General features: G+C 39.2%; 1 protein-coding gene across 10 annotated transcripts in view; it reads left to right on the forward strand.

Annotated features, from left to right (window-relative positions):
• The window catches only part of rap1gap2a (RAP1 GTPase activating protein 2a), a 117,833-nt gene that overhangs the window by 49,630 nt on the left and 44,155 nt on the right, over window positions 1-24,048 (forward strand). The window contains exon 1 of one of the 10 annotated variants that reach the window (XM_017439249.3): window positions 12,514-13,182. The exons of 8 other annotated variants lie outside the window; for them this stretch is intronic. In XM_017439249.3, coding sequence (XP_017294738.1) covers window positions 13,055-13,182 — 128 coding nt within the window. In that variant the 5' untranslated portion in view covers window positions 12,514-13,054. Of the gene's footprint in view, window positions 1-12,513; window positions 13,183-24,048 lie in introns of those variants that run through there. One more of the 10 variants, XM_017439252.3, reaches the window with a different exon arrangement.

Raw genomic sequence — 24,048 nt, forward strand, 5'->3', positions numbered from 1 at the left:
AATAATTACTTCCCGTTTAGTGGTTCATGAGATATTTTGCTGACAGTCAACCATTTGGATTTGGATTGACTTCAGAAGTCAATCAGCTGTAAAGCTGCATATTAGTGATTACTTTCTGTTAGTTTCATTAATCTAATTAGTGTCAGGAACGGTGGAGACGATGGCGAACCCAGAACGCAGACTCATAATAAGAGGAACGAAAACTAATTTATTAAACTAAAGGAACAAAATGAAAACAAAAAGGCTGACGTGGCAGCAAAAACTGAAACTAAGTACAAACATAGACAAACAAGGTGTGAAAAAACATGGAGCAAGACAAGACCAGCAGGGAACCTAGAACAGCAGCGAGACAACGAGCAAACCAATGACTAACACAGACAATGAACCAGCGACTAGTGGGAGAAATGACCGGGTATTTGAGTACTGAGGATAACGAGGTGAGTGGGAACAGGTGGAGTGATTACAGAGTCGGGACAGGTGTAGNGCAACATGAACATGAGACAACAAAAAGCAAAATACAGAATCGAAACAAAACCCCAAACCAAAGAATAAAAATAAAACATAAACAAAACCCATAGAAAAACCAAATCACCACAATTAGTCTGGTGATCCATTTAGATGTTTTGCTGACAGACAAACATTATTGCCATTTCACCTTTGGTGGTGGGCTATAAATAACGCGTTGTTTTCTGGAGTAATGCCTGCTTTTGATTAGTTTCTTCTACAGTGTATATTTTTCATTCTGTCAATCATGCTGCCTAATATCTGTTATTTATTGTAATCATAAAAGGAAAAAGTGTGGATCGGTTCTAAACATAACCTTCAGCCACTCATACACAATTGAAATAAAACTGAAATAATTTATGATAAATCCGTCCTAATAGTTTGTCGTTCTCAGTTAGATGTTTTAACAGTAGGTGATCAATATTTGAGAGGAGCTCTATGATGCAGCCACAAAACGGACACATCCTCACCACAGCCTTGGTTTTAGTTCCTGTTGAGTAATGAGCCAATCTTTTGCACATATTGTATTTACTTTTGTCGTCTTTGATTTGGTAGACTTGATAACTTTACAGAATCTCAGTGACAAACAACTTAAACTAAAATTCTGTAATACCTCTACTTCCACTCCATTCTGGTGAATCAACAAGAGTATTGTGCCTGCTACTTCCAGCTGGTGTTACCTTTTTCTCTTTTACTGAATTACACTGTTTTTATTGACTTCCAACTCAACATAAAATGTAATGGCACAATAAAACGTACAAATTCTGTCATGCCTTAGTTTTCTAAAAGCGGAAATTTTATTTGCTTGAGTTCATATTTTTGTTTAAAAACATGTTAGGGAATTGTCTAAAGGTAAAGTCCAAGTATTTTGTCACTGTATGTTTGTTTGTTTGGGGTTTTTTGTAATAAATGTGTGCTAGTTATTAAATCTGTTCCCATCCTGAAGTCTGAGGGAGTTATAAAAGCGTATCGTTGTTCAAAAAGCAAGAACTCAGTATATGACAGAGATGTCATTCTTCTTTATGAACTCTTATTTTTTTTAAGTTGAGGTGTCACATTACTGAATCACAGAAACAGGCTGTTTGTGACTCAGTAGCTTCAGTGCTGTGGGGCTGTGTGACATGTTGATGTGCTGTAAGACGGTCCACACACCGTCTCCAGTTAATGGATCTAACACCTGTGAAATTATTACATCTAAACAGCACCATGCACAGTCGAAGCAGACTGTGCACTATACTGCAGTCTGGTTAGGACCCAGGAGGCAGTTCTGAATGAAAATGAGGAAAAAAATAAAGACAGAACAAAGAGAACCCTGCATTGTGTTCACCATATTTGATGCAACACTTATTTTTTATGTTATGCTGTTTCTTTTATTTAATTTAGTTTATATATGCAGCACCAGTTAATATCAGAAGTAAGTGTACTATGTTAACAGAAACAGGTTTCTGTCAAGATCTGTGTTTTTAGTTGTCTACTGTTTTTAGCTTTATGTCTCGTTAGTTCTTTGTGATCTTTACTTTCTGTAATTTCCTTGTTCCCCAGTGGTTTTATCACCATCAGTATTTTTTTCTTCAGTCAGTCTCAGATCCTCGCCCTGCCACGCCCACCTACACCTGTTCCCTGTGAGCATCAGTCTCACCTGCCTCCACTTACCTCATCAGCCCCAGCCTTCTTAGACTCTTTCTCCCAGTTCATCTGCAGGCTGGAATTGTGCTCCATGCCCTTTCTGGTTTTCCCTTGCTGTGTCTCCTTCAGGTTTACTCCCAGTGCTAACTGATTGCACAAAACCTTTGCCATCAACTTTCTGGCATCAACTCTGCTTGTCTGTTAGCAAAATATTTCTTAAAGCCACAGATTTAATGAAATGTTTAGAGTCAGTACAATTCAAGATGGTCCCCACAGCTAATCAACCTTAGCCAACTCAAAAAAATAGACAAATTTACAGATACTGAGATAATTTTGGTGATGTTGTAGCTGAGAGTCATTCTTAACACATACTCAGAATGCTAATAGATCTTGTGACATCCTGTAAATTCACGTGAGATTGTAATGAGATGTCTTTTTTTATTTGGCCAAAATGGCTTTAATTCTGTAATTTCGCATCATGACATGATCTTAATTTAAAACTCTAGCACGAGGCAGCAAGGGATATTTTTATATTCCTTCAAGGAATATGAGGCCTTTAACTTTTTTTTACTGGCCCAATGAATTATGTAGCTGAATCTTTCTTATTGCTCTTTTTGTGTGTATTTGAAATTGTTTTAAAACTTTACCCATCTTTAAAACAAAAAACAAAAATAAAAATAGAATATCATTATAGGTGTGATTTGCAGCACATACAATACAGCAAACCCATCTTTGTTTTTATCAGGTTTAGTATCATGTCTCACTATCTGATTTTCTCACTGGAACAATCGTGTCCTTGACTTTCCACAGCTTCTCTATTTTCTCTTTCAGCCTTTAATATTTGTCAAGCTTCTCGTGCTCCTTCTTCCTTATACAGTCCTTACAGTCTCTTCTGACTGCTACATCTATCACCACTGCTTTCTTCTGTATCTTATCTATCACCACAATGTCCGGTTCATAAGTCATCACCTGTTTGTGAGTCTGTTTCTGGAAGTCCCACAGTATCTTAGCCCTGCCATTCTCCACCACCTTAGGAGGAATCTCCCACTTTGACTGTGGGACCTCCAGTCCATACTCGGCACAGATGTTCCTGTACACCATTCCAGCCACTTGGTTATGGTGTTTCATGTACACTTTGCCTGCCTGCATCTTACATCCCATTACTATGTGCTGGACTGTCTCAGGGGCATCTTTACACAGCCTGCATCTTGGGTCCTGTCTGGTAGGCTCGAACCTGTTCTCTATTGCTCCTGTGCTGCCATGATTAGTGCCTCTGTGCTGTCCTTCAGTCCAGCCCTTTCTAGCCACTGGTAGGATCTGTTGGTATCAGCCACTTCCTCAATCTGTCGGTGGTACATGTCATGCAGGGGCTTATCTTTCCATGAGGGTTCCTCTTTCTCCTCTTCCACATTGTGTTTCTGCTGCCTGAAACATTCACTTAATAGATCATTATTGGGGGCGTTCTTCCTAATGTACTTCAGGATCTTGGTTGTGCCTTACTCTCTGTAGGTATTTGGCTGTGGCTGACTTCCTTGCGGTTTCAACTTGGTTACCATTTGTCTGTGGGATTCCAAGGTATTTGTAGCTGTCATGGACATCTGCAATGCTGCCTTCAGGTAGATCATCCCATTCAGTTGTGATCACCTTGCCACTCTTGGATACCATTTGGCTGCACTTATCAAATACATACCAATGGCGTTGCTGTATACCAAAAAGGTGACTCATGACTGCTCCACTTTAGAACCGGTATCTATAGCCACTTTTTGTGACAATAGAAAGTGCAGAACAGGAGTGGGGACAGAGTATCATCTTGGTATATACTACCTGAAGTTTTTCCATCTCAGCCTCCACTCTGCAATTTTGCTGAAAATTCCTGTTTTACATCCCAGTTTGAAAAGCGTTTTTGTTATCTTTAGCTGTACTTGTCTAGATTGTCCACCACTAAACTTCCCATGCCACTTAACATGATATACACTGCTATATTTAGTTACATGTACATGTACAAACGTGTGGGCGCAACCAAGTTATTTTATGAGCAGTTGACTTGTACAGGAGAAGTGTCTCTGCCTGGGCACAAAGTGGTGAGCAATAACTCCCCCTGTTCCTCTGGCTGACAGGAACAGCCACCATGCTGTTGTAAACTTAAAGCAATAATACTTTCTGTGGTTTGTTTTGCTGTTCTGATGCTGATATGGAACCACAGTGATTCATGAAGCTGTTATGTTTAAAAGCAGCTGTCAAGCAGGTCTGGGAAAAAAAAAAATATTGCACAGTTGATGATTCATTTTATGTTGCCCGCTGAGGAAATTGGTAGTTTGCATGAGTGGCAACAGCTGTCAGACAAGTGGGGCTGCCACCCAGAGAGAGACTCTAATTTTATTAGAAGTGAAACAAGACTAAAGAAAACGCTAAAGTGGAAGGAGAAGAGTGAGTGTGCTGATAAAAAGGACGTGTTAAAGAGATAACATGAGCTTCTTGGCTTTTCTATTTCTTATAATATTATTATATATTTCTATATGTCTATTATTAGTTGATGAGTGCATTCATAAAATGTGTGCAAATAAAAAAAAAGCTTTGCATTCGTTGATAGAATACATATCACTTGCCATCGATTATGCCAGAGTTTCAAACTAAAATGGTCTTATTTTGGAAAATTATGGAGTTTTTAAGTTTTATTTTTGAAAGAAAAAATTGTGATCTCATGCAATATCAGTTGTACATGTACACCACATGATGAGTTTCTCTAATTTCACTAATATCTGTTCAGTGGTTTGTGAGGTATTTTGCTAACAGACAGACGGCTTTGACTTTAACAGTTAACCCTCCAGTGGCCTTTGGGTCAAATGGACCCAAAGTTACAGGGGCTTCTCTTCCTCTCTTCAGTTACAAGAGCTTCAGCGGAGTTAAAGCCAAAGTTTTACACAAAGATGTGGCACAATGTGTAGCTGCCTGAGTATGTGTTGTGGATAATTCTCAGCTACTTGCACACCACATTTTAGTTGAATATCTGTTAAACTGGCTGAGTTAGAGCCATCTTTGTGTTTGCGAAGTTTGCTTAGCTGTGGTGGCCATTTTGAATTGGGCTTTTTGAGTTTATATATATATATATAAGAAGAATTTCTACCATTTATTTCATATTTACCTCATGTATGTGTAATATTTATTTTAAATTTTTGATTCTTAAAAACATTAAATACACTAAAACTATTTTGGAGAGTAATATGGTTCAAATTATTAGAAAATTGTAGGCTTGATCTTATAGCCAAGTATGTCAAAGAATGGTGCTATACCAGCACCAGTTTTGGTTGTAATTTTGACTCAATCAAATAAACTTCCAGTCCAGTTCCACCATCAACATGAAACTTATGACTCTGATCACATCAGTCTTCCTCACACCTCTGCCTCCCCTGAATCATGTTTACTCATCAGGTTATTTTCTGCTTCTCAGCGCAGCATCTCCTCCGGAGCAGAGCACCTCTTTACATAAACCCAACTGTGTTAAAACAGTCATTGTCATGAAGCAGCAGCCCACTGTACTCAGTGTGTCACTGAGTGATGAGCGTGGGTGGCTGCTTGACACAAAAGGCTCGTTTATGCTGATAAATTACAGCTCTTTACTGTTATTTGTCAACCGGCCACATCAACTCTTAATTTATATGTGATGTATCAATGTTTACCACTTTTACAATTTTAAGGAAGTGCAGCGAGTCGATGTTGTAAATCTGCTCTAAATTTGCAGATTATGAATGCTTGCTTAGACTCGAAGAATAACTAAAGTCCTGATATTCCTTGAAAGAATGCATATCGCCCTTCTTGAAAGCTTTTTAGACCATCTGATGTTATAAATGACTCTCAGCTGCCACCACACCAAATTTTATCTCAATATCTGTAAAATTATAGTTATAGTAATTTTTGTGTTTTCTAAGGTTTGCTGGCTATAGCAGCCATCTTAAAAAGGTTGAGCTCCAATAGTTATTCAGTTATAGATGTACATCCAATGATTAATCCCTGAAAGTTTAATTAAAATACATCCAGTGGTTCATGAGATATTTTGGCAACAGACAGACACACAAACACACACACTGATGTGGGCAAAAACTTGATCACCTCACCTTTGCCTTTTGGCTGCGGGTGAAAATAACATTACATATCTGGAGCCATAAATGTCAAAACTTGATCATGTAAGTAAAGTGACGTACCCTGACAAATCATGAGGAAATTTGTTTTTAATTATTATTGTCTGATTTGAAAAAAAAAGAATTAAAGTGTCCACATTGTAATGATTTATTGTGAGTGAGTTAAACCTGCTTTTTCTGTTTCACCTCAGCTGTATAGAGAACATAATGAACTCACTCTGGATACTTGTGCAGCTAATTTTAGCTGAATGAGCAGCTATAAGAGGTTATGGGTAACCTCACTGCACGCAAGTACTTAAATAGAAAATCTTGTATAAGTGCGACAGAAACAGGAGCTTAAGGGTTATGTAATCTGTTTATTTTTTCCGTTAGCAACAATTTAAACCGCACAAAGCAAATTTTGCTGCAGGCATACAGGCACACATTTATCTGTGCGACTGTATACGCCAGACACCTGTCTCTGTTTTGGTCGTGTTTTAGACGTGTTCTCTGGGTACTCAGTTATGGGATGAGTTAGCTCACATTAGAAGAGGAGACAAAGAAGAGCAAAGATACAAATTAACACTGCACTGACAGATAGGTGAGGACGAGAGACTAATCTGATTTAAACAACCAGGTGTAGATGACTGATTTGCTTAATAAAACATTGGTTGCTAGGATATATTTAGCCACTGCCTTCACATTTTGACTCAAAACCAAAATCTAATGACTGCACATGATGAAGATGTGTTTTTATTCAGCTCATCACTCACGTTATAATCAAAACTTAAACTCATAAATTGATGGGTGTTACTTCCCCTTCTACATTATTTCTAATAACTCTGAACCTTTTTTCTCAAATACATGATCTGTGTGGTTACTGTAGTTCTGACAGAACTATTGCTGACCTATGTCGGAGCAATTTCACAGTCTGTACGTAGCTCTAAAGTTTCCCTGGGCTGAACCTGTTGGAGACATGTTGCTGATTTAAAATTTTTAAAATAGGCAAATCTGTAGCTGCCGCTTGACTGAATTTTGAGTGTTTTTGACTAAGTGACCGGTGAACAGTGCAGTCATGTCTTGTGCTGCTTAAAAAGAAAAAGAAAGAAACAGAGCCTATTTTTTTGTGTGAATGGGACATTATTTTGTTACACACCTCTGCCCACACCATACATTTGTGATTTAATCTGCTGGAGTGGACTTTTTAAATGAAGACAGGCAGATTTGGACCAGTTTTCCTGCCCATTTCTTCAGCAGAGCTCCTGTTCAGGTGTCAAAGGAAGACAGCTGTCGTGCTCAAGAATTACAAAAACCAAACTGACAAAGGTTCAACGTGCCTGTGGTTATTTTTGGAGGAGATTTTTCAGCACGTTTAAAATTCAAACGAGACTGCAATTATAGTGATATTAATTTAAAATAATTATCAAAATTACATAAATAAATTGTCATTGTATTGCATTGTATTATTTCTGTGATATCGTGGCGTTTTCTGGGTAATCCATTATGAATAGGTTGGATTGTCCTGGTTCTAAATACACAGCAAAACTTTAATTTCTGTCTGGACATCTCAAACTAACCGCATGGTGGAAATTAATATGGGTACCACAGTGTGTGTGTGTGTTTGTGTGTGATTTTTGTGCTTGTGTTGCACTGCAGATATATAAAAGTTTGACCTCGTGAAAAGATTGCCACATGTTACATAAATTATTAGGGACATTTCAGAGCCAAGCGTGCCATGTTTGAGGTTGTATCTGTCGAGTCGCTGAATGAGCTGGAAAGAGAGGTGACGTGGGTTGACTGGCATGTGTTTGGTTGTCAGACACTTTAGGAGCTGTGAAGTGACAGGAAAGGCTGCTTGGCACCACAGAGACACACAAGTGTGTGTGCGTGTGTGTGTGTGTGTGCATGTTAACAACAGGAAAAAAACTAGGTGAAAGAGTTTGTAACTGTGGCATTATTGTTTGGAATATGTGCACTAAGATAGAATCAAATAAAAAGCAGTTTTGGTTGCAGGTTAAATAAGAAGTATCTCAATGGGCTGCAACTGTTGGAGACTCATTTGTGACAGAGTCTCCAAAATGTTTCACAGGTTCTCACAGGTTTTGTAGTCTTTCAGCTTAAATTTCAATAATTTGTGCAACAAATTTCTCTCTCTTTGTCTCAAATCTGCCTCAAACTCTTCTCAGTTTAGTTTAAGTAATTTGCAAGCGCTAAAGCAAAATTTTGACACCTGTACAGGAGATTCCTTATGACAGAAAATAGACTATAGCCCTGAATGTCCAGATATAAGAAAACATGTCACTGATAAACACTAACTGTTAACACTAAAAAAATAAGAGTTCATAAAGAACACTAACTGTTGTCCAAATCTGCATTTTTTTATTTCAAAAGTGTACACAGGTAGATCAAATCATAAACACTGGGGTGGCTGCCACAGTCGGTACAATGTTTGTGAAGTATGACCTACAGTTATGCAGGTTGTGTACAAAGAAATAAGCTGTGATTTATTTTTTTTTAAACTGGTTGAGCAAAACAAGGTTGCACAGCTCGATGGTCACAATCAGTCCAAATTCAGGGAAACTGCAACTGAAAACTTGCATAATTAATTTTAATTTTTAATTTTGAGTTGCAAACAGTTTCAGCACAGTGAAATACTGGATTTAGTCTAATTTTAATAAACCTCTGACAGATTTTGCAATAAAGATCCAACAAGTGTTTGTGTGTTTAAAAGTGTCTGGATACAGGTGCCACCCTCCCTTAATGACGCACAGTTGGCCCCCGGAGTAATGAACGAGTCTGAATGTGAATGTACATGTATGCGTTTCGTGTGTTTGTAACATTCTGTCCCCACGGATGTTTGGTCGCCCCTGTTGAGCCGTGAGTTTGTTTGTTTAACATCACGCAAGACTTGGGGAAAATCCCCAGGTGGTTTTGATCGAACGGGTCCGCAGGCTGTGTCGGTCAGATCGCACATCCTGCTGGTTCTGAATTCAAATTCCTTGAAAAGATGTTTACTGAAGATTATTCTGAGTGGATGCCAAGATGATGCAGCCTAAGCTGTCTGGTTGCCATGGAGCTCATCATACACAGAAAAAAAGCTTCAAACAAGAAGCAAAAGCGATCATTTCATTTAATTACTGTTGTTACCGCTGCCTTTTTTCACCTTTATCTGTTACCTGGCTGGCATCAGAAGGTTACTGAACCATCTCATCCAGTCATCTACTGTACGAGACTGTGTTTCTTGTCCTGAACGTTCACTGTCATCTTTTGCACCATGGACTCTGAGACGCTCCACATCAGTCCTTGAACAACATTCACCTTTTCATTATTACGGCCATGCACTTTGACCCAGCCAAGCTGCACCAGATGTGCATCATGAATCACAGCGTTATTCTGCTGTGCCAGCCTGTCGCGCTGTTCGTATAGTTTTATGTCTGTGTCCTTGTCTGTCTAAAAAGTTTTATCAGTGCTGCAAAAGTGACCTCTGATAAAACACGTGCTTGCTCTTACCTTTTCAAAGCGTTTGGTGAAACACATTTTATAGTGCAGATAAACAAAAAAAGATCCTATTCAACACAAACTTGTTAAAGAAATGAAAGCAAAAAAAAAAAAAAAAATCAAAGCAGAACAGCCTGCTGGCAAAGCTGTTAAATAAGACACTATGAATGCAACACATTATCTTATTCATTTGTGTTTGATGTGTGTGCAACAGAACAAGTGGCAGATATTTGAATTTTCAACTCAATTAGTTAAATTTGTATTTTAAAGATAAGGGATCTGAAAACATGACAAAAAATGTCATACTGTGACATATTCAATGCATAGTCATATTTCAGTCAAAAAATCCACATTTACGCTTTCACTCCTTTCAAATAGCTTGTTAAAATATACCACACTGCCACATCAAATAAGAACAGTATTTTCACTTAAGCAAATGAACATGCTGATCTTTATCCCCTTCAGCTTATCATGACCTTTGGGTTTCTGTGGCTTTTTTGTAGGCTGAGTTTAGGAACGGGCAAAAACACAAATGCTCCCCAATCTAATCCTGTTTCCCCCAGGCTCATCCCACCTACCAGCCACTGCTCCAAACGTAGGATCAATTCATGCTTCTCACACCGTGTGTCAATTTTGGCCTTTACTCATACAGGACTAATTAATATAGAACAAGAAGTGTTAGCATAACAACAAACTGTTTAAAAGCACAGAAAGCAGTCGTAACAAGCGCTAATCTCAGTTTCAGTCACCTGTCCTAACAGCCTCTCTGGCCCCCCAAGCTATTTCGCCTGTTCAGATGGTTCCCAGACCATCCATTTGATCTGTTTATGCCTTCCTGGTTTGCCCAAGGCTATGAAGCTTGAACTTTTTTTTTGACACTGTTTTTCAGTGGCCCTCTCCTTCCAGGGCTTTTGTGTTTGTTTTGTAGGTTGAATATTTGTCATTGTGGTTACAGTTATTAGGTCGTGGTTTTTCTTGGTGTTTTATTTAGACATTTTATTTCCAGTGTGTTTTAGTCTGCTGAGTTTCCTCTGTGTGTCAGTTCCCATTGTTTCCCTCAGTCATCTTCTCCTTCAGCTCATTACTCACACCTGATCTGCATATGCCCATCTACTCACCTGTTCCCACCCAGAAATAACTCTTAGCAAGATGGCAAAATATGGCTGAAGTAGCTTTGGGAGTTGGCCTTCTCAGACCATACCATTTATATTGTTGTCAATTTCACATTAGCTCATCAATCCAGTCAGAATTAAAGTCCATTTTGCCAAACTAAGGTCATTCAAAAAGATATCAAAAAAAGGTAAGATGTTATGTGTTCATAATATTTCCACAGAATTCACTTAAAAATGTCTAAAATATGCCCTTAAGTAAAGAAAGAGGTAAGTCAGTTAAATTAAAAAATGTTTTTAAAGCAAAAAGTTAGATAAAAGTATCTTTTTTGAATCCCTGTTCTACAGTTATGAATGCAGGCAAATTAAAAAATGTTTTAAAGGTCAACACAACTTTTAGCAATGTAAAGATACAGTGATGTCATTGCCTCCCTCTAATGTTTTGCTGTGCATGCGAGTGCTTCGAATGCATCCACTTTGTTCCATCAAATAAATTGCATTCTCCAGACGAAAAACCTCCCTGAAAGGGAGCAATAAGACCAATGGAAACAATGCTTCACTCTTCCCAGAATGGAGAGCTTTACAAGCTGCTGGGGGGCCTTAAGATAGGTTTGCTTTGGTCTGAGGACAACTCTGTTTGTTTTCACATTTTTTGTCATCTCATGTACTGATGGCTTTATATTTTAAGGGACAGAATCATAAAATGGTTAAATACATTTATCAGAGTGCCAACATGTTCATTTAATAAAGTAACCAGACAACAAGAAATTTTGATGTGTGTCAGTGCAGCTGCTGCCCAAAATTCCAAGGGTGCTTTAGTGTTTATGCATCGGCACCCTTAAGGAAAGAACAAATGAGAAGAAACTGGTGAAAATATTGTGGGAAAATAACATGTGTGTGCAGATACTTATCCATCCATTCACTCACTCACCCACAATTAGTCAGTCGTTTGCTCAGAGAGGAGGAAGAACAGGTGGCCACAGATGGAGACAGAACACTTAAGATCAATATATTCTGCGGAGATGACTGCGTTTGCTGTTTACTGAAGTGAAACAACCAAAAAGGAAACTGGCTCAGGCTGGTTGCAGGGAGTAACTCTGCCACAGCAGAATGGATATGCAAGCAGTTTATGAGTGGAACATATAAAAGTACAGTAAACCAGAAAAAAACACGATAATAGGAGGAACAGAGCAAGAAAACTAGAGTTTAATATTTTATATCTGAAAAAATTGGAAAAAATAGTATTTTCTTTAAATTGTTTATCTACATTTCAATTCCAATGTCCTTGGTAACGACACAGCAGCCAATAGGTTGATAAGTCTGTTTAGTTTGAGGTTTCGTACCAAACGATAAGGGTGTGAGAATGTGTGCATGTGTTTTCATGTGGGGTGGGGTGGATAGGTGCTAGGGGTGCGTGGTTTTGCCAAGAAAGAAAATCGCCAAATTAAGCACAGATAGAACAAGGTCAGAGAGATGGATGTGAAATGATTAACAAAGTAGAAACAAGGACACAGAGGGATGGAAGGAGGCAGTCATCGGAGGAGTTAGAGGAGGAGGAGGTACCTTGCTGTTTTCGGACCTATGAGAGGCCAGATGGGGAGGGGCTTTAATGACAGGGAGGGAGGGAGGCAGCAGACAAAGAGGGAGAAGAAGCAGAGCATGTTAGGAGAAGGAGGGAGAGGTGGGAAGGTAGAGGCTGGCAGACAGAGAGATGCAGCTCCACAGAGAGAGGGTCCGCGAGGCTGCACCTCTTCATCCTGTCGACAGGGACCACAATGTGTTGTGGAGCAGTGATGAACAGATTCACCGCAGGAGCAGAGACTGCAGATAGGATTTCACCTTGAGCTGGAGTCAAGCAGTGTCTCACTGGACCTTTAGGACTACAACTAACTCTGATCTGACTACCTGCCTGCCAGCATAAAAGGAGCTTCAGCTTCAGTAGGTCTTGGACTGCAGCCAACTTACTCCAGAAGGTCTGTCTGAAAAGACAAATCACCAGTCAAGAGGACAGACCTCGAACGGGTTTCTGTGTTTTGGCAGAGGACTCACACAGCTGTCTTCAAATGTAGACTGTCATATCCACCAGTCACGCTGGAGTCCCGCAAAGCCAAGCAGGTCCTGCAGCTCGGGAATCCCGGGGCCGGCCTGACCTTGGACCAGCTGTCACCCCAGGCCCACCTGGCACCAGCAGAAGCGTCCGGCATGTCTCAGACCAGGGAACGGTGCCACAACAAGAAAGCTGGCATCCGGGCTGCTGTGATCCTGATCGGACTCCTGCACAAGTCTCGCAAAGCCAAGGAGAAGGAAAGGGAGCGAGAGGAGAGTGAAGGGTGGGTGATGTTTTATCAGGTGTAGGCTGGGGAGGGGATAGTGCCAGGGACAAGCAGACAGTCTGCAGTGCAGTGCTGAACCTGAACTGTGGAGAAAACTTTACTAGCTTGTTATTCAAGAGACAGGGGGAGGTGGGGGTACTTTAGGCTCTTCATGGTTCAGTAAGTTTGCATCTGGTTGCAATGAGCTCGTCTCAGAGTGTATTTTGAGTGAGTGTGTGTCTGTCTCAGTGACCACTCTTGTTTGTGTATCTGGGTCGGTGGAAATGACACACTGAAAAGAGAGAGCTAGAGTGAGAGAAAGGTATGGAGGAGTGTGGGTGAACAGAGGTTTGCTCTAAATTGATGAGCCAACTAGAGAGATTGAAAGAAATAAACAGCAGAGAGCGAAACATGACAGAGCTTTTCCATTTCTACTTCTATTTTTTTTGTGCAGATCTTAACAGTAAACCTTATTTACAGTATTTATTGGCACATGTTGATGCCTATATTGCTCATGTAGCTGCTTTATCCCTTTAACACAAGGGTCGCATGGGGTCAGCAGGTCAACAGCAAACTACAGAAAAGACGGGAGATTATTTTGCCAAAGAAAGCAGCAACTATAATTACACACAATTCAACTTGTCTGATTAAATCATCCCTTTGTGGTGACTTAATACATTGGTTTGTTCTTTTTTTTTACATTGCACTCCAAATGCACTTGCTCAGGGGTTTTCCCTTCCTCCTGCTGTGTAGCAGGATCGTCTTACCACTAATACTACCATAAGCCATATGCAGTCAATAAGACTCTTGGGAATATCCCACCTGGTTACAAACAGGGCTTCTGGTTTGCAGGGTCCAGACTGCAAACACCTCTCCTCCCTTTCTTCTCCTTCTTGGTTAGACCTGTTTCCCTGAGCTAATATTTGCAGCTACATGTGTACAGTACCGTACAGTTCAACTGGAACCTGAGCTGGCCAAGTGTTCGAGCTTGCCCTGATGAAGGATGTATGGACTTATCTGGGTGAGGTGAATGTGTGTGCCTTTGTGTGAGTGAACAATAAACACGGAGCGCTGCGTGCACTTTGCTACCTTGTTTCTGTAACTTGGACGAAAATAGTCAGCGTCAAAAAAAGAACCCCAGCTCGCTTTGCGAAAACAGATGGGTTTACATCATCTGTGAGTGTGAGTGTTTATGTAATTTATATTAGATTGTGTAAATTTAACTCCTGTTTAGAGAACCAACCATACAGAACAGAAATTGACATCCAAACATGAATAAAAGCAGCAGGTTTCTGTGCTTCTGTTTTAGAACTTGGAAAACCTGTGAGGAAGCCTTTTAACTGTCCATTTCCATTCACAAATAAATAGAATATTTAACTGAGGCTATTCCAGATTATATTACAGGACTATAATTCCTTAAAGCAATTATCTTAATTCCAACAGTTCATGCCAAACGTTAAAATAAAGAGCCTGTGTAATGTGTTCTATTTTGGAAATGTTACGAGGATCATTTCCACCTACTACCACACCAAATTTTCCTCCTCTGACTACTACGACTACTGCTTTATATATAAAGCATGATAAAAACAACAAAGGGCTTTACATGCAAGATCAAGGAACATGTAAAGCATAAAACAAAGAATAAAAACAGTTAAAACAACAATAAAATCAGAAAATACAATAAAACAGAAGTAAAAACAAAAACAGTTGTCAGGCTGTGCAAAAAGTCAAGGAATAAAAATGTGTTTTTAGAAGATTTTTAAAATTGAGCATTAAAGGGGCTCGTCTAATATGAGACTGGAGATCGTTCCATAATCTAGGAGCAGCAACACATGAAGCTCTTTCCCCTCTGAGCCTGTTTAGACTTCTGCATCTCCAGGAGCAGCTCATTATCTGTAAATTTGACTGGGAGATTGTCATTGTTGTGTCGTCTAAAATCAGTTGCCTGTGGCAGCCATCTTGAATTGGGTTGACTCCAAAAGTTAGACAGTCATAAATGTGCATCAAGCGATTACTTCCTGAGAATTTCAGTAAAGTGCACTAAGTGGCTCATGAGATATTTTGCTAATAAAACAAACAAACACTCGCCTACACACAAAGACATGGGAACAGACATTTTCCCCTGCTTTGTTTTTACCCATATAATCATAACTAAAACACATTTAAAGGCTTGATTTAGATTCTGCTCTTCGTCGCTTTGTGCCAAACAACAAATGAAGAATCGTGTCCTGACAGCAGCAATAGCCTGAAGCACAGCGTTTTATTGTGTCATTATGATTGTGACCAGGTCACGAGAAGATCCCGTGACAATCGACCACAATTTGAAGGTGTCTTTTACCAAGTGGTGGTTATGATCTGCATGATTGCCTCCTTTCAAAGCTTAAATTTCTTCCAACTAAAGGCCATCTATTGTAAGAGGATACTTCATGCACTTAAAGCAATTATTCCCTATACAGAGAAAAGTGAAATACTGACTGTTATTAGGCCTGGGCATTTGGAACTGCATTAAAACTGCATAAAATAAGTTTTTATTGAGTCTTTACCCCACTCAGTGCTTTGCCCACCATTTTCTTGTCATTTCTAAAAAGTCAAACACACACAAGGTGCATAAGTATACTTACTCACTCTGAACTGATAGAAGCATATCGTATATTTGTGTATATTTTGCGCTGGCAAAAAGTAGGCAATAATGCTTTTGCCTCTCTGTGTTTGTGTGTGTCAGCCTGTTAGCAAAATATCTCATAAAATACTGAACAGCTTTGAATGAAATTGAGTGATCATTGCACATCAACAACTGATTAATGTTTATAATCAACCCTATTCAAGATGGCCTCCACAGCTAATAGACGAAAAAACTTAGTCAAATATACAGATATTGAGTTAAAATGTGGTAAAGGGCTACACACTGCGAAGGATCTTTGCTTAAAACTTTGGCATATTTGTTTTGAGTCAAACTGTTTGTAAGCAAAAATCCTCATGAACCATTAGAAGGATTTTAATTCGACTCTCAGAAAGAAATCATTGGTTATACATGTACAACACATTACCCTAAAGGTCAGTACAATTCAAGATTGCCACAGCTAAATGACCTTAGTCAACACAAAAATGACTCGGTCAGTTTTACAGATATTGAGCTAAGATTTGGTGTGGTAGTTGCTGAGAGTCATTCTCAATACATTCTATGAGTAGATTGTGTTAAATCTCACAATATCATGTGAGATTGCACCTAACATTGTTTTCAAGGTTTGAACAAAACGGCTATAACTCTGTTATTTCTCAACATAACATTCATTCTTTGGAGGAATGCTAGGCGGGCTTTGATATTCCAGTGTTTTTACTACCCTCAGAGTATTAGTTCATTTATCTTCAGCTGCAGACTTCATTAGTCTGTTTGTATTTTTTGTGTTCCTCTCACTGTGTGTAACTTTAAGTGAACAGGTTGTGTTATAAAAGCCTGTTCCTACAGAAGCACCTCTGTGGTTATGGTTACAATTCCCTGTAGATTTGTGGTTGTGTGGTGCAACAGCCGAGTGAGTGTGAGCAACAGATGCATTTAAGGTACAAGCTTTTTTCCTCACAACCTAATCCATACTCACAGCATGGGGCTTTTTGTGTGCCCTCTATGTTGATCTTTTTAAGCGGATAAATTCTTTAACCACTCTCCAAACGGAAGAAAGTTCATTTCAGACTCAATCCTTCTGATGCAGATCCTACATATGTTTTGCAAAGTGCAAAATGTTATTTTCTGGCCATACTGATTTAGTGGTACCACGGCTCCTGGTAATTTTAAAAAGCTGCCCAGTAACGGCACAACATGGCACCATGACAGCTTTGGAGGGTCAATTTGTGGAACTCATTCACTGACAAACAAAGAGGAGAAGAAACGATTACTGAAATCCAGAAAATAAATTGCACCGTAATTAGGTCTTGCACAATGTCCACCTGTCGATGAAAAGTCTGTGGAGCTGTGCAGCATCTACATCTGAGTGTCTTTACTAGCAGTGCATTGTTACGATGGCTGTTTGGGGTGTAATTTTCTGCACTGAAAACCAAAAAAGCAGCATGAAGGATTTTGACCTTCTCACCTCTCATTTAGTCTCAGTCATAGGAGCTTCCACGTGCAAAACATTTCCAAACAACAGTGACTTTACTGAAACAGACTGGATTTTAAAAGAGACTTAGTATAAATGAGGTTATGGTAATAGGCTGTTTAGCCTCTCTAAAGTGGCTCCTTGTAACTTTAACCAAACATGACATAAACTGGAGTAATCTTTAGACAACAGAAAGGTAGTTGAAGCAGTTTAGCTGTCCAAGTTTTTGCAATTTGTGCATGGATTCTGTAAAACGAATTGGTACCAATGCAAGTGTGTTGGGCTGCTTGTTTGAACTCAGTATTTTACCAGAAATTATTAGACATCTATATTATACTGAAAATGATCTTTTATTTGAGGACTTGGTTAACCAAGTATTTTTATGTTCACTGTTTTTAAGGCACAACATAAAGAGTTTTTTTGTGTTTACCTCTAAGTGGACTACTTATTTTACTCATTTTCTACAAATATGAGAAAAACTGAAAAACACCACAATTTCTTGTATTGAACTGTTTGTTCTTTTTCATTTTACCTAAAACTTAAAGTAATGAAAAGTAAATAAATGAAATGTCCAAATGCTTCATAGCATGTAGACTATAAATGTATTTATAAATCAAATTTTATAGTGTTTTATCTTAATTTTTACAGTAATTTCATTAGTAGATTTCACGGCTCTGATTTATTTCTTTTTTTTTCAGTTATAAATGTTGCAGTTTCCCAAACCCGATAATTAGAAAACCTCCCCTTCATGCTGGATGATGAGCCTGCTACAATGTTTAAAAAAAAAACAAAATGTGGATGGTCTTTGTAGGATCTTGGTGAAGTATTCGGGTGGTTTTTAGGAAACCAGAGCATTGTAAGTTGCGGAGAGTGAGCGTGCACAAAATTTTCATTATGAGGTTGTGGTGGTTTTTTGATGATGATGGAAGTATATTGAGGTCCTCGGTGCAGGATGGGGAAATATGGTGGCAGCACATCCACCAATGTGGTTTGCCCATCAAGACATTGAATCAGGACTGGCCATGATGGCCTCGTGCCTAGGCTTACAACTCCATCACACTCACATGGTGCTGACTGCACTTCAGGTTCAAGACGCAAAGCAAGAAGCACTTATTCTTATTATAGTCAGGCCTGCTCGTCCTAGCACAGCTGTGAAACCTCTGGCGGTCATTATAGTTTTGTACTAGAGTGGTGTGATTTATTAGCATGCATCTGATGGAGTCAGAGAGTCAGTGAGCAGTACGATCATTAGCATATGTATTTTTGTTGCAGGAATGTGTTGCTTATGCATGGATCATTAATAGCATGCACTTTTCTACAGCTTTCCTGTACAAACATGACAATAGTATCCAGAGTATCTGGAGAGCATCTTGAAAAAGAAAAAAAAATAGCAGGAAAAACGATTTGGCAAGTAATAAGAGTGTAGCAGCTTCATGAGTGCCTTCATGCTGAAGGACGTTAGCCAAATTTGCCGCAGTCCCACCACGTTCTAATAGGTCATGCAGAGCATAGCAAGGTCAACATCCAGTGCAAACAGAAAACTTCCTTCAGGGCCCTCAGGAAAGGACCTTCAGGAGTGCTGTGGACAGATATTTTTATTTTTACATGAAAGCCGTCCTCCCTCTGACTGCTAAGCTAAGCTGCTGCTGGCTCTACCCTTATTTTCTCCAGCTTTCCTGTACAAACATGACAACAGTATCAATATTTTCCTCTCACTCTCATAGGGGCATAGACAGTGAAAACTCATACTGCATTCTCCAAAATGCCAACCGGTTCCCTTCAAATTGGAAAGGTTAATACATGCACATTGATTTCAAAACACAAAGTGTGTTTAACCGAACAACATTTAAGGCCCAGAACTCTCCTCAGCCCATAATCTCCACAATATTACCAACACATTCAACCAACTGATTTTTCTGCAGCATGGGGTGACCACAGAGAGCAAACTTGGATGAAAGATCCGGCAGTTGTTTCACGCCGGACGCAGCCTCAGGATTACAGGACCGCGGCACTGGATTTATTCAATGTTAAAACAACTATCAGAAGTAAATGAATTCCCCCTTTATGGTGGACTTGCATCTACATATGTCAGTATTGATATTTTAACCAAACCAGTTTGATAAAGTGTGCAGACAATTTGCTTTGTTGTCAGAAAGAGTGCTACCTTGTAGAGGGGCACTTTTTTGTCAGGATGTGACAAATTCTTACCTCCTCTAAACCGAGCAAAAACAAAGGGAATGAGTATTGATTTTAGAAAGGCATCCTTTGTTGTTAGACTCAGTTATTACTCGTAAGGACAGTGTGCCGGTGAAAAACAGCCGATGATGGCTCTGTTCTGAAGTAGATTGTTTTTGTATGGAGAAGAAATTAGATGCTGAACACTGTATTTGTTCGTACAACTTTGATCTATGTGCTGAAGGATAGTGCAACATCCACTCCTGCCTTTTACCCTTATACATCATCAAACATTGTCATTATGCGCTGCCAAATGGGAAAGGGCGATAATGCTTTTGCCCACGTCTGCGTCTGAGTGTCATTGTGTTTGTCTGTTATCAAAACATTTCATGAATTTTCATGAAACTCTGAGAAAGTAATAATTGGAGGAACGTCTACAACTGATTAACTTTGGTGTCAACTTGATTCAAGACGGCTGCCACAAGTCAAGTTTGCATATATTGAGCTAAATGCAGTGGTAGCTGAGAACGATCCTTAACATATACTTTGAGCACTAACACATTTCACACTGTCTTGCATTGTTGGATGAAATCTTGCTTAACATCATTTATGTTGCATTTACTTTTATCAGCGTTTTGGGCTTTTTGGCCCTGCACCTTTTAGAGTTTAGTTTAGTCAGTAGTTTTCTTGCTTAAAACCAGGTCTTTCCAAAACATTTCCTGTAGGACTGCAAAGATTAATTTGATTTACCATGAGTCTAAGTTGAATTGCCATAAGGGAAAATGTCATCAAACACCTAAGAGCTGAGACATCTGTTTAAGGGTTCTTAATGTGGAGTGTGGAAATTGTTAGATGCAAATTAAGTGCCATTTCCCTTTAAAGCATGCGGCACTCTTCAGAACAATTCAGTTGTTTTCAACAGTGAAGCACCTGAACACGTAAACACACCGTAAGACATTCAGTTTGGTTCACAAAGTCACTTTAACGGCATTCTGCAGAGGTCGTGTGGTTGTTGAACAACTGACTGAATTAATTAGATCAGCAGCTGGTCACAGCTAGAAAACATTAATCTACCTGGCTTTATCTGGCACACACTGCAGCCTGCCAGCTGAGGGAAATAAACACTAATCCCCTTTTTTCCTCAGGTGTGTTACTGCATTTTACTTCAGCATAATTAAAAGACAGGTAGACAAACTAAGCCTCTCTTTGTTCACACCTGCTCAAATGAAACTCGCAGGTTAGCCACTAAAGCATCTTAAAGTGAAAATATTTTAAAAGCTTTCTGAAAAATATGATTATATAGACACTAAAATAATCTTTAAATCGTTTTTTATAAGTGCTTGGTGAGATAAAAAAAAGACAGATTAGGTGACAAAGCTTTAAAGGCAGCATAAAAACAGATCAAATACCACAGTTAGAAGTACATATCAACTTAAAGGGGCAGTCTGGTCACAAGAAAAACAACACAAATACTGAGCACTGCAAAAAATTTTCCCAAGTGTTACAAATTACAAAAATTTCTGAATTGAAAAACATCAGCAAAAGTGAGTACTGCTATCAAAACAGAGGTTCTAGCAGTTTTCTGGTCTGGAGCATTCAGGTGCTTGTTAACACAATGCCAAGATGTAAACATAATAATAATCTTAGTGAATTAACTATCAGTCTATCAGTTCAGATGGGGCTAAGGTCTTTAGTATTTTACATTCCATAATCCAACAATTAGAATATTCACAAGTGGAAAACTTTCAAGAAATCTTCCTAGAAGTGGAAATTCCAGCAAGTTCACTCACAGGTCATATTGTGTAACGCTCTGAGAAAAGCAATTTCTCATAAAACCACCTATCCTCAGTTAAAGTTTGCAGTGGCAAAATTAAAACAAGACTGAACAAGTATGGCTTGCACTTAGATTTGTAAAGTTGCATCTGAACACACCACAAAACGTCTAAGACAATGTCTGAACAAGTTAGACTCTGATGGAAATGTTTGGCTATAATTTAATTGCCTGCAAACTAACAGATGAACTGAAGGCACAATGTGGGGTAATTTTCTTTAACAATGATATGAAAGGTCGATGAGAACCATACAGAAGATGATTACTTCTTCTCTCTCCCTCTAATTCCAGCTATTTCTCTAATTCTTCCCTCTCAGCTTGACGTAGCTTTCTGTAGGTACTTAAGCAAGAGTTTATCTAACAGCTACTGCACATGTAATAATACTAATAAACTAGTTTTTTAGACCCCCCTCACACAAGATGATGATCCCCCTGACACTCTCTACTCTCCCTTTTGTGTGAAGGCAGTCTTGACGCTGCTGCACTCTTAGCATTCACCAAAAATACTTTTTCCTGTAAACTTTCAAGTCCCAGAGAAGCTTTCCTGCGCTGCCACCACTCTGTATGTTGTCACTCTCTTGGACCCTGTCAGGTTGAAACTATGGCTATCATTTCTGCGCCAGGTTGCTCCCATGACCTTGTCACGTTCATGGCAGTTGCCTGGACATGACATCAGCGCGACCAGTCCTGCTTTAAATTCTTGATAACCAAGCCACACCGGTGCAGCTGGACCTCACATCTTGAAACACTCCCATCGCACTCCTACGTGCTTTACCCAGGATCCCGATACACTGCCACCGCAATAATAAACTACTACAACCTCACTGCAAAGGTTTTGTGAATGCTCAAAGTCATTGTGGACCTATTATGCTCCATCATGTGTAATGGGTAGTCTACTGCGTTCTTAAAATACGCCTGAAGACGCCGTAAAGACCGTCCATGCTCTGGCTGCGTGGTCTTCATCCAGTGTGAGGAGGGCCCTCAAAAAAATGCTCTACAAAACAGCTGCTAGGTCAGAAATTAGACTAGATAGCTTGACGTGTAATGTGTTCTACAATGCTTACAAAATAAACTCGGATGATGTGGTATGGTATGGTGTTTCTACCTTTATAGGCTTATAATTAAAGCATATATTTTTCTTAAAGCTCCTTTGTCATGTTTGGATAATTGCTCTATAGGCTACTGTAAAAGGTAAAATAAGTTGAAAAGTACATTTTGCACTGCCAATACACATAGGTTAACTTTTGGATTTTTTTTTTTTTATGGCAGCCATTGGTCAGCTCAATAGTGTTCTTGAACAGGCAGAGGACAGAGAAACCTCAGACAAATGAACTGCACTTCACTACTGCTTCTTTTTTTCTTTTTGACCACCTTACACAGTTTTTCCCTCTGCTGTTCTCTTCTCCTGTTACACCCTGTCAAACTCTCCTGTCCATGCCATTTAACACAACTGCTTTTCATCACTCATGTGTTTCCACTCCTCTTTCTCCCCCTGTTTTTCCCGTCCAACTGCTCCATCTATTTAAACTGTGTCTTGTTTCTCTTTAGCATTTTTTCCTACCCATGATTCTGTAACTGTGACCACATTTCATTACACTTTCTGTTTGTGCAAGCATGTGTGCTCATGGCACATAGCTTGTTGTGGGGTGTAATGGATGAAATGGTATTGTCTTTTAACAAGTGCCCAGAGACCCACCCAAGACAGCCCTATTTACCCAGCTCTGCACAAGGGATTGAGAGACCTATTTTTAGTCTGCAGAGATTCATTTATTCTCTCCCTCTCTCACTCTGTAGGGCTTCTCTCTTTCAGCAATCTGTCTGTCTTCCATTCATTCTCTCCCTACCCCCGTCTGTCTTCATATCGCTCTCCCTTTCTTCACAACCTTTCTGCTCTGCTGAGGTTATCGTATACAAGTCTGACGTGGCGAAGCTTGCTAAGAAAAAGAGATATTTAATGTCAGCTGACACATCCTTAACTTTTTTTTTTTTTAAACTCAAGTCGGGGAGACAGGGTGAGATAGAGCAATGATAAAGAGGCAGGGGAATCTAGAAAATGAATAGGATTAGGCAGGATTTATGGTATTTTCACAGATATGATGGAGAAAATTGTGATTCCAGGCTTTTCTTTTTTCCACTGCAGTGCTGCACAAAGGGCAAACGTCTCTGCTCTCTTTAATCAAAAGTTTTTTATTACATACTGTACCTGGTCCAGCCCCAGTTGGGTTAAAAAATATGGCTGAAGGGTCAAGGCATTTGTTTGTGATAGAAACAGTGTTTACGGTGTTAACTCACTCTGGGTTTGAGCTGTGAAACTGTGGATTTTAGCACAAACAGTTTTGCTTTCCTGGTCCTAACCAAGTAGCTCAAGTTCTTAAACCAAATCAAAAACGGCACCAAAACAGAAAATACCAAAGAAAAATGGAGGAAAACAAAGCATACCAAACGGTCTAGCATTCTTCAAAGGAATGCATATCACCCACCGCCTTCCATGCCAGAGTTTTTAATCTGAGATCATCTTACGCTGAGAAATAACAATTATAATCGGTTTGGTCAAACCTCGAAAATAACAATGTCCATGTTCTCATGCAATATCACAAAAAACCTTTGAACCATTCTATCACAGCATATACTGAAGTATGATTAAAACATTGAGGAAGTGGACACATGGAGGACAAAAGAAGAGTCTAAAAAAAAACATATCTGCAGCACATGAATAACATTCAAAACTCTTTGTATATATTGTGAAAAATATTTAGAAACTTAACAAAGAGCAGGACCTGAGAGACT

This window comes from Kryptolebias marmoratus, linkage group LG2 (assembly GCF_001649575.2).
Source record: "Kryptolebias marmoratus isolate JLee-2015 linkage group LG2, ASM164957v2, whole genome shotgun sequence".
NCBI classification, from domain to species: domain Eukaryota; kingdom Metazoa; phylum Chordata; class Actinopteri; order Cyprinodontiformes; family Rivulidae; genus Kryptolebias; species Kryptolebias marmoratus.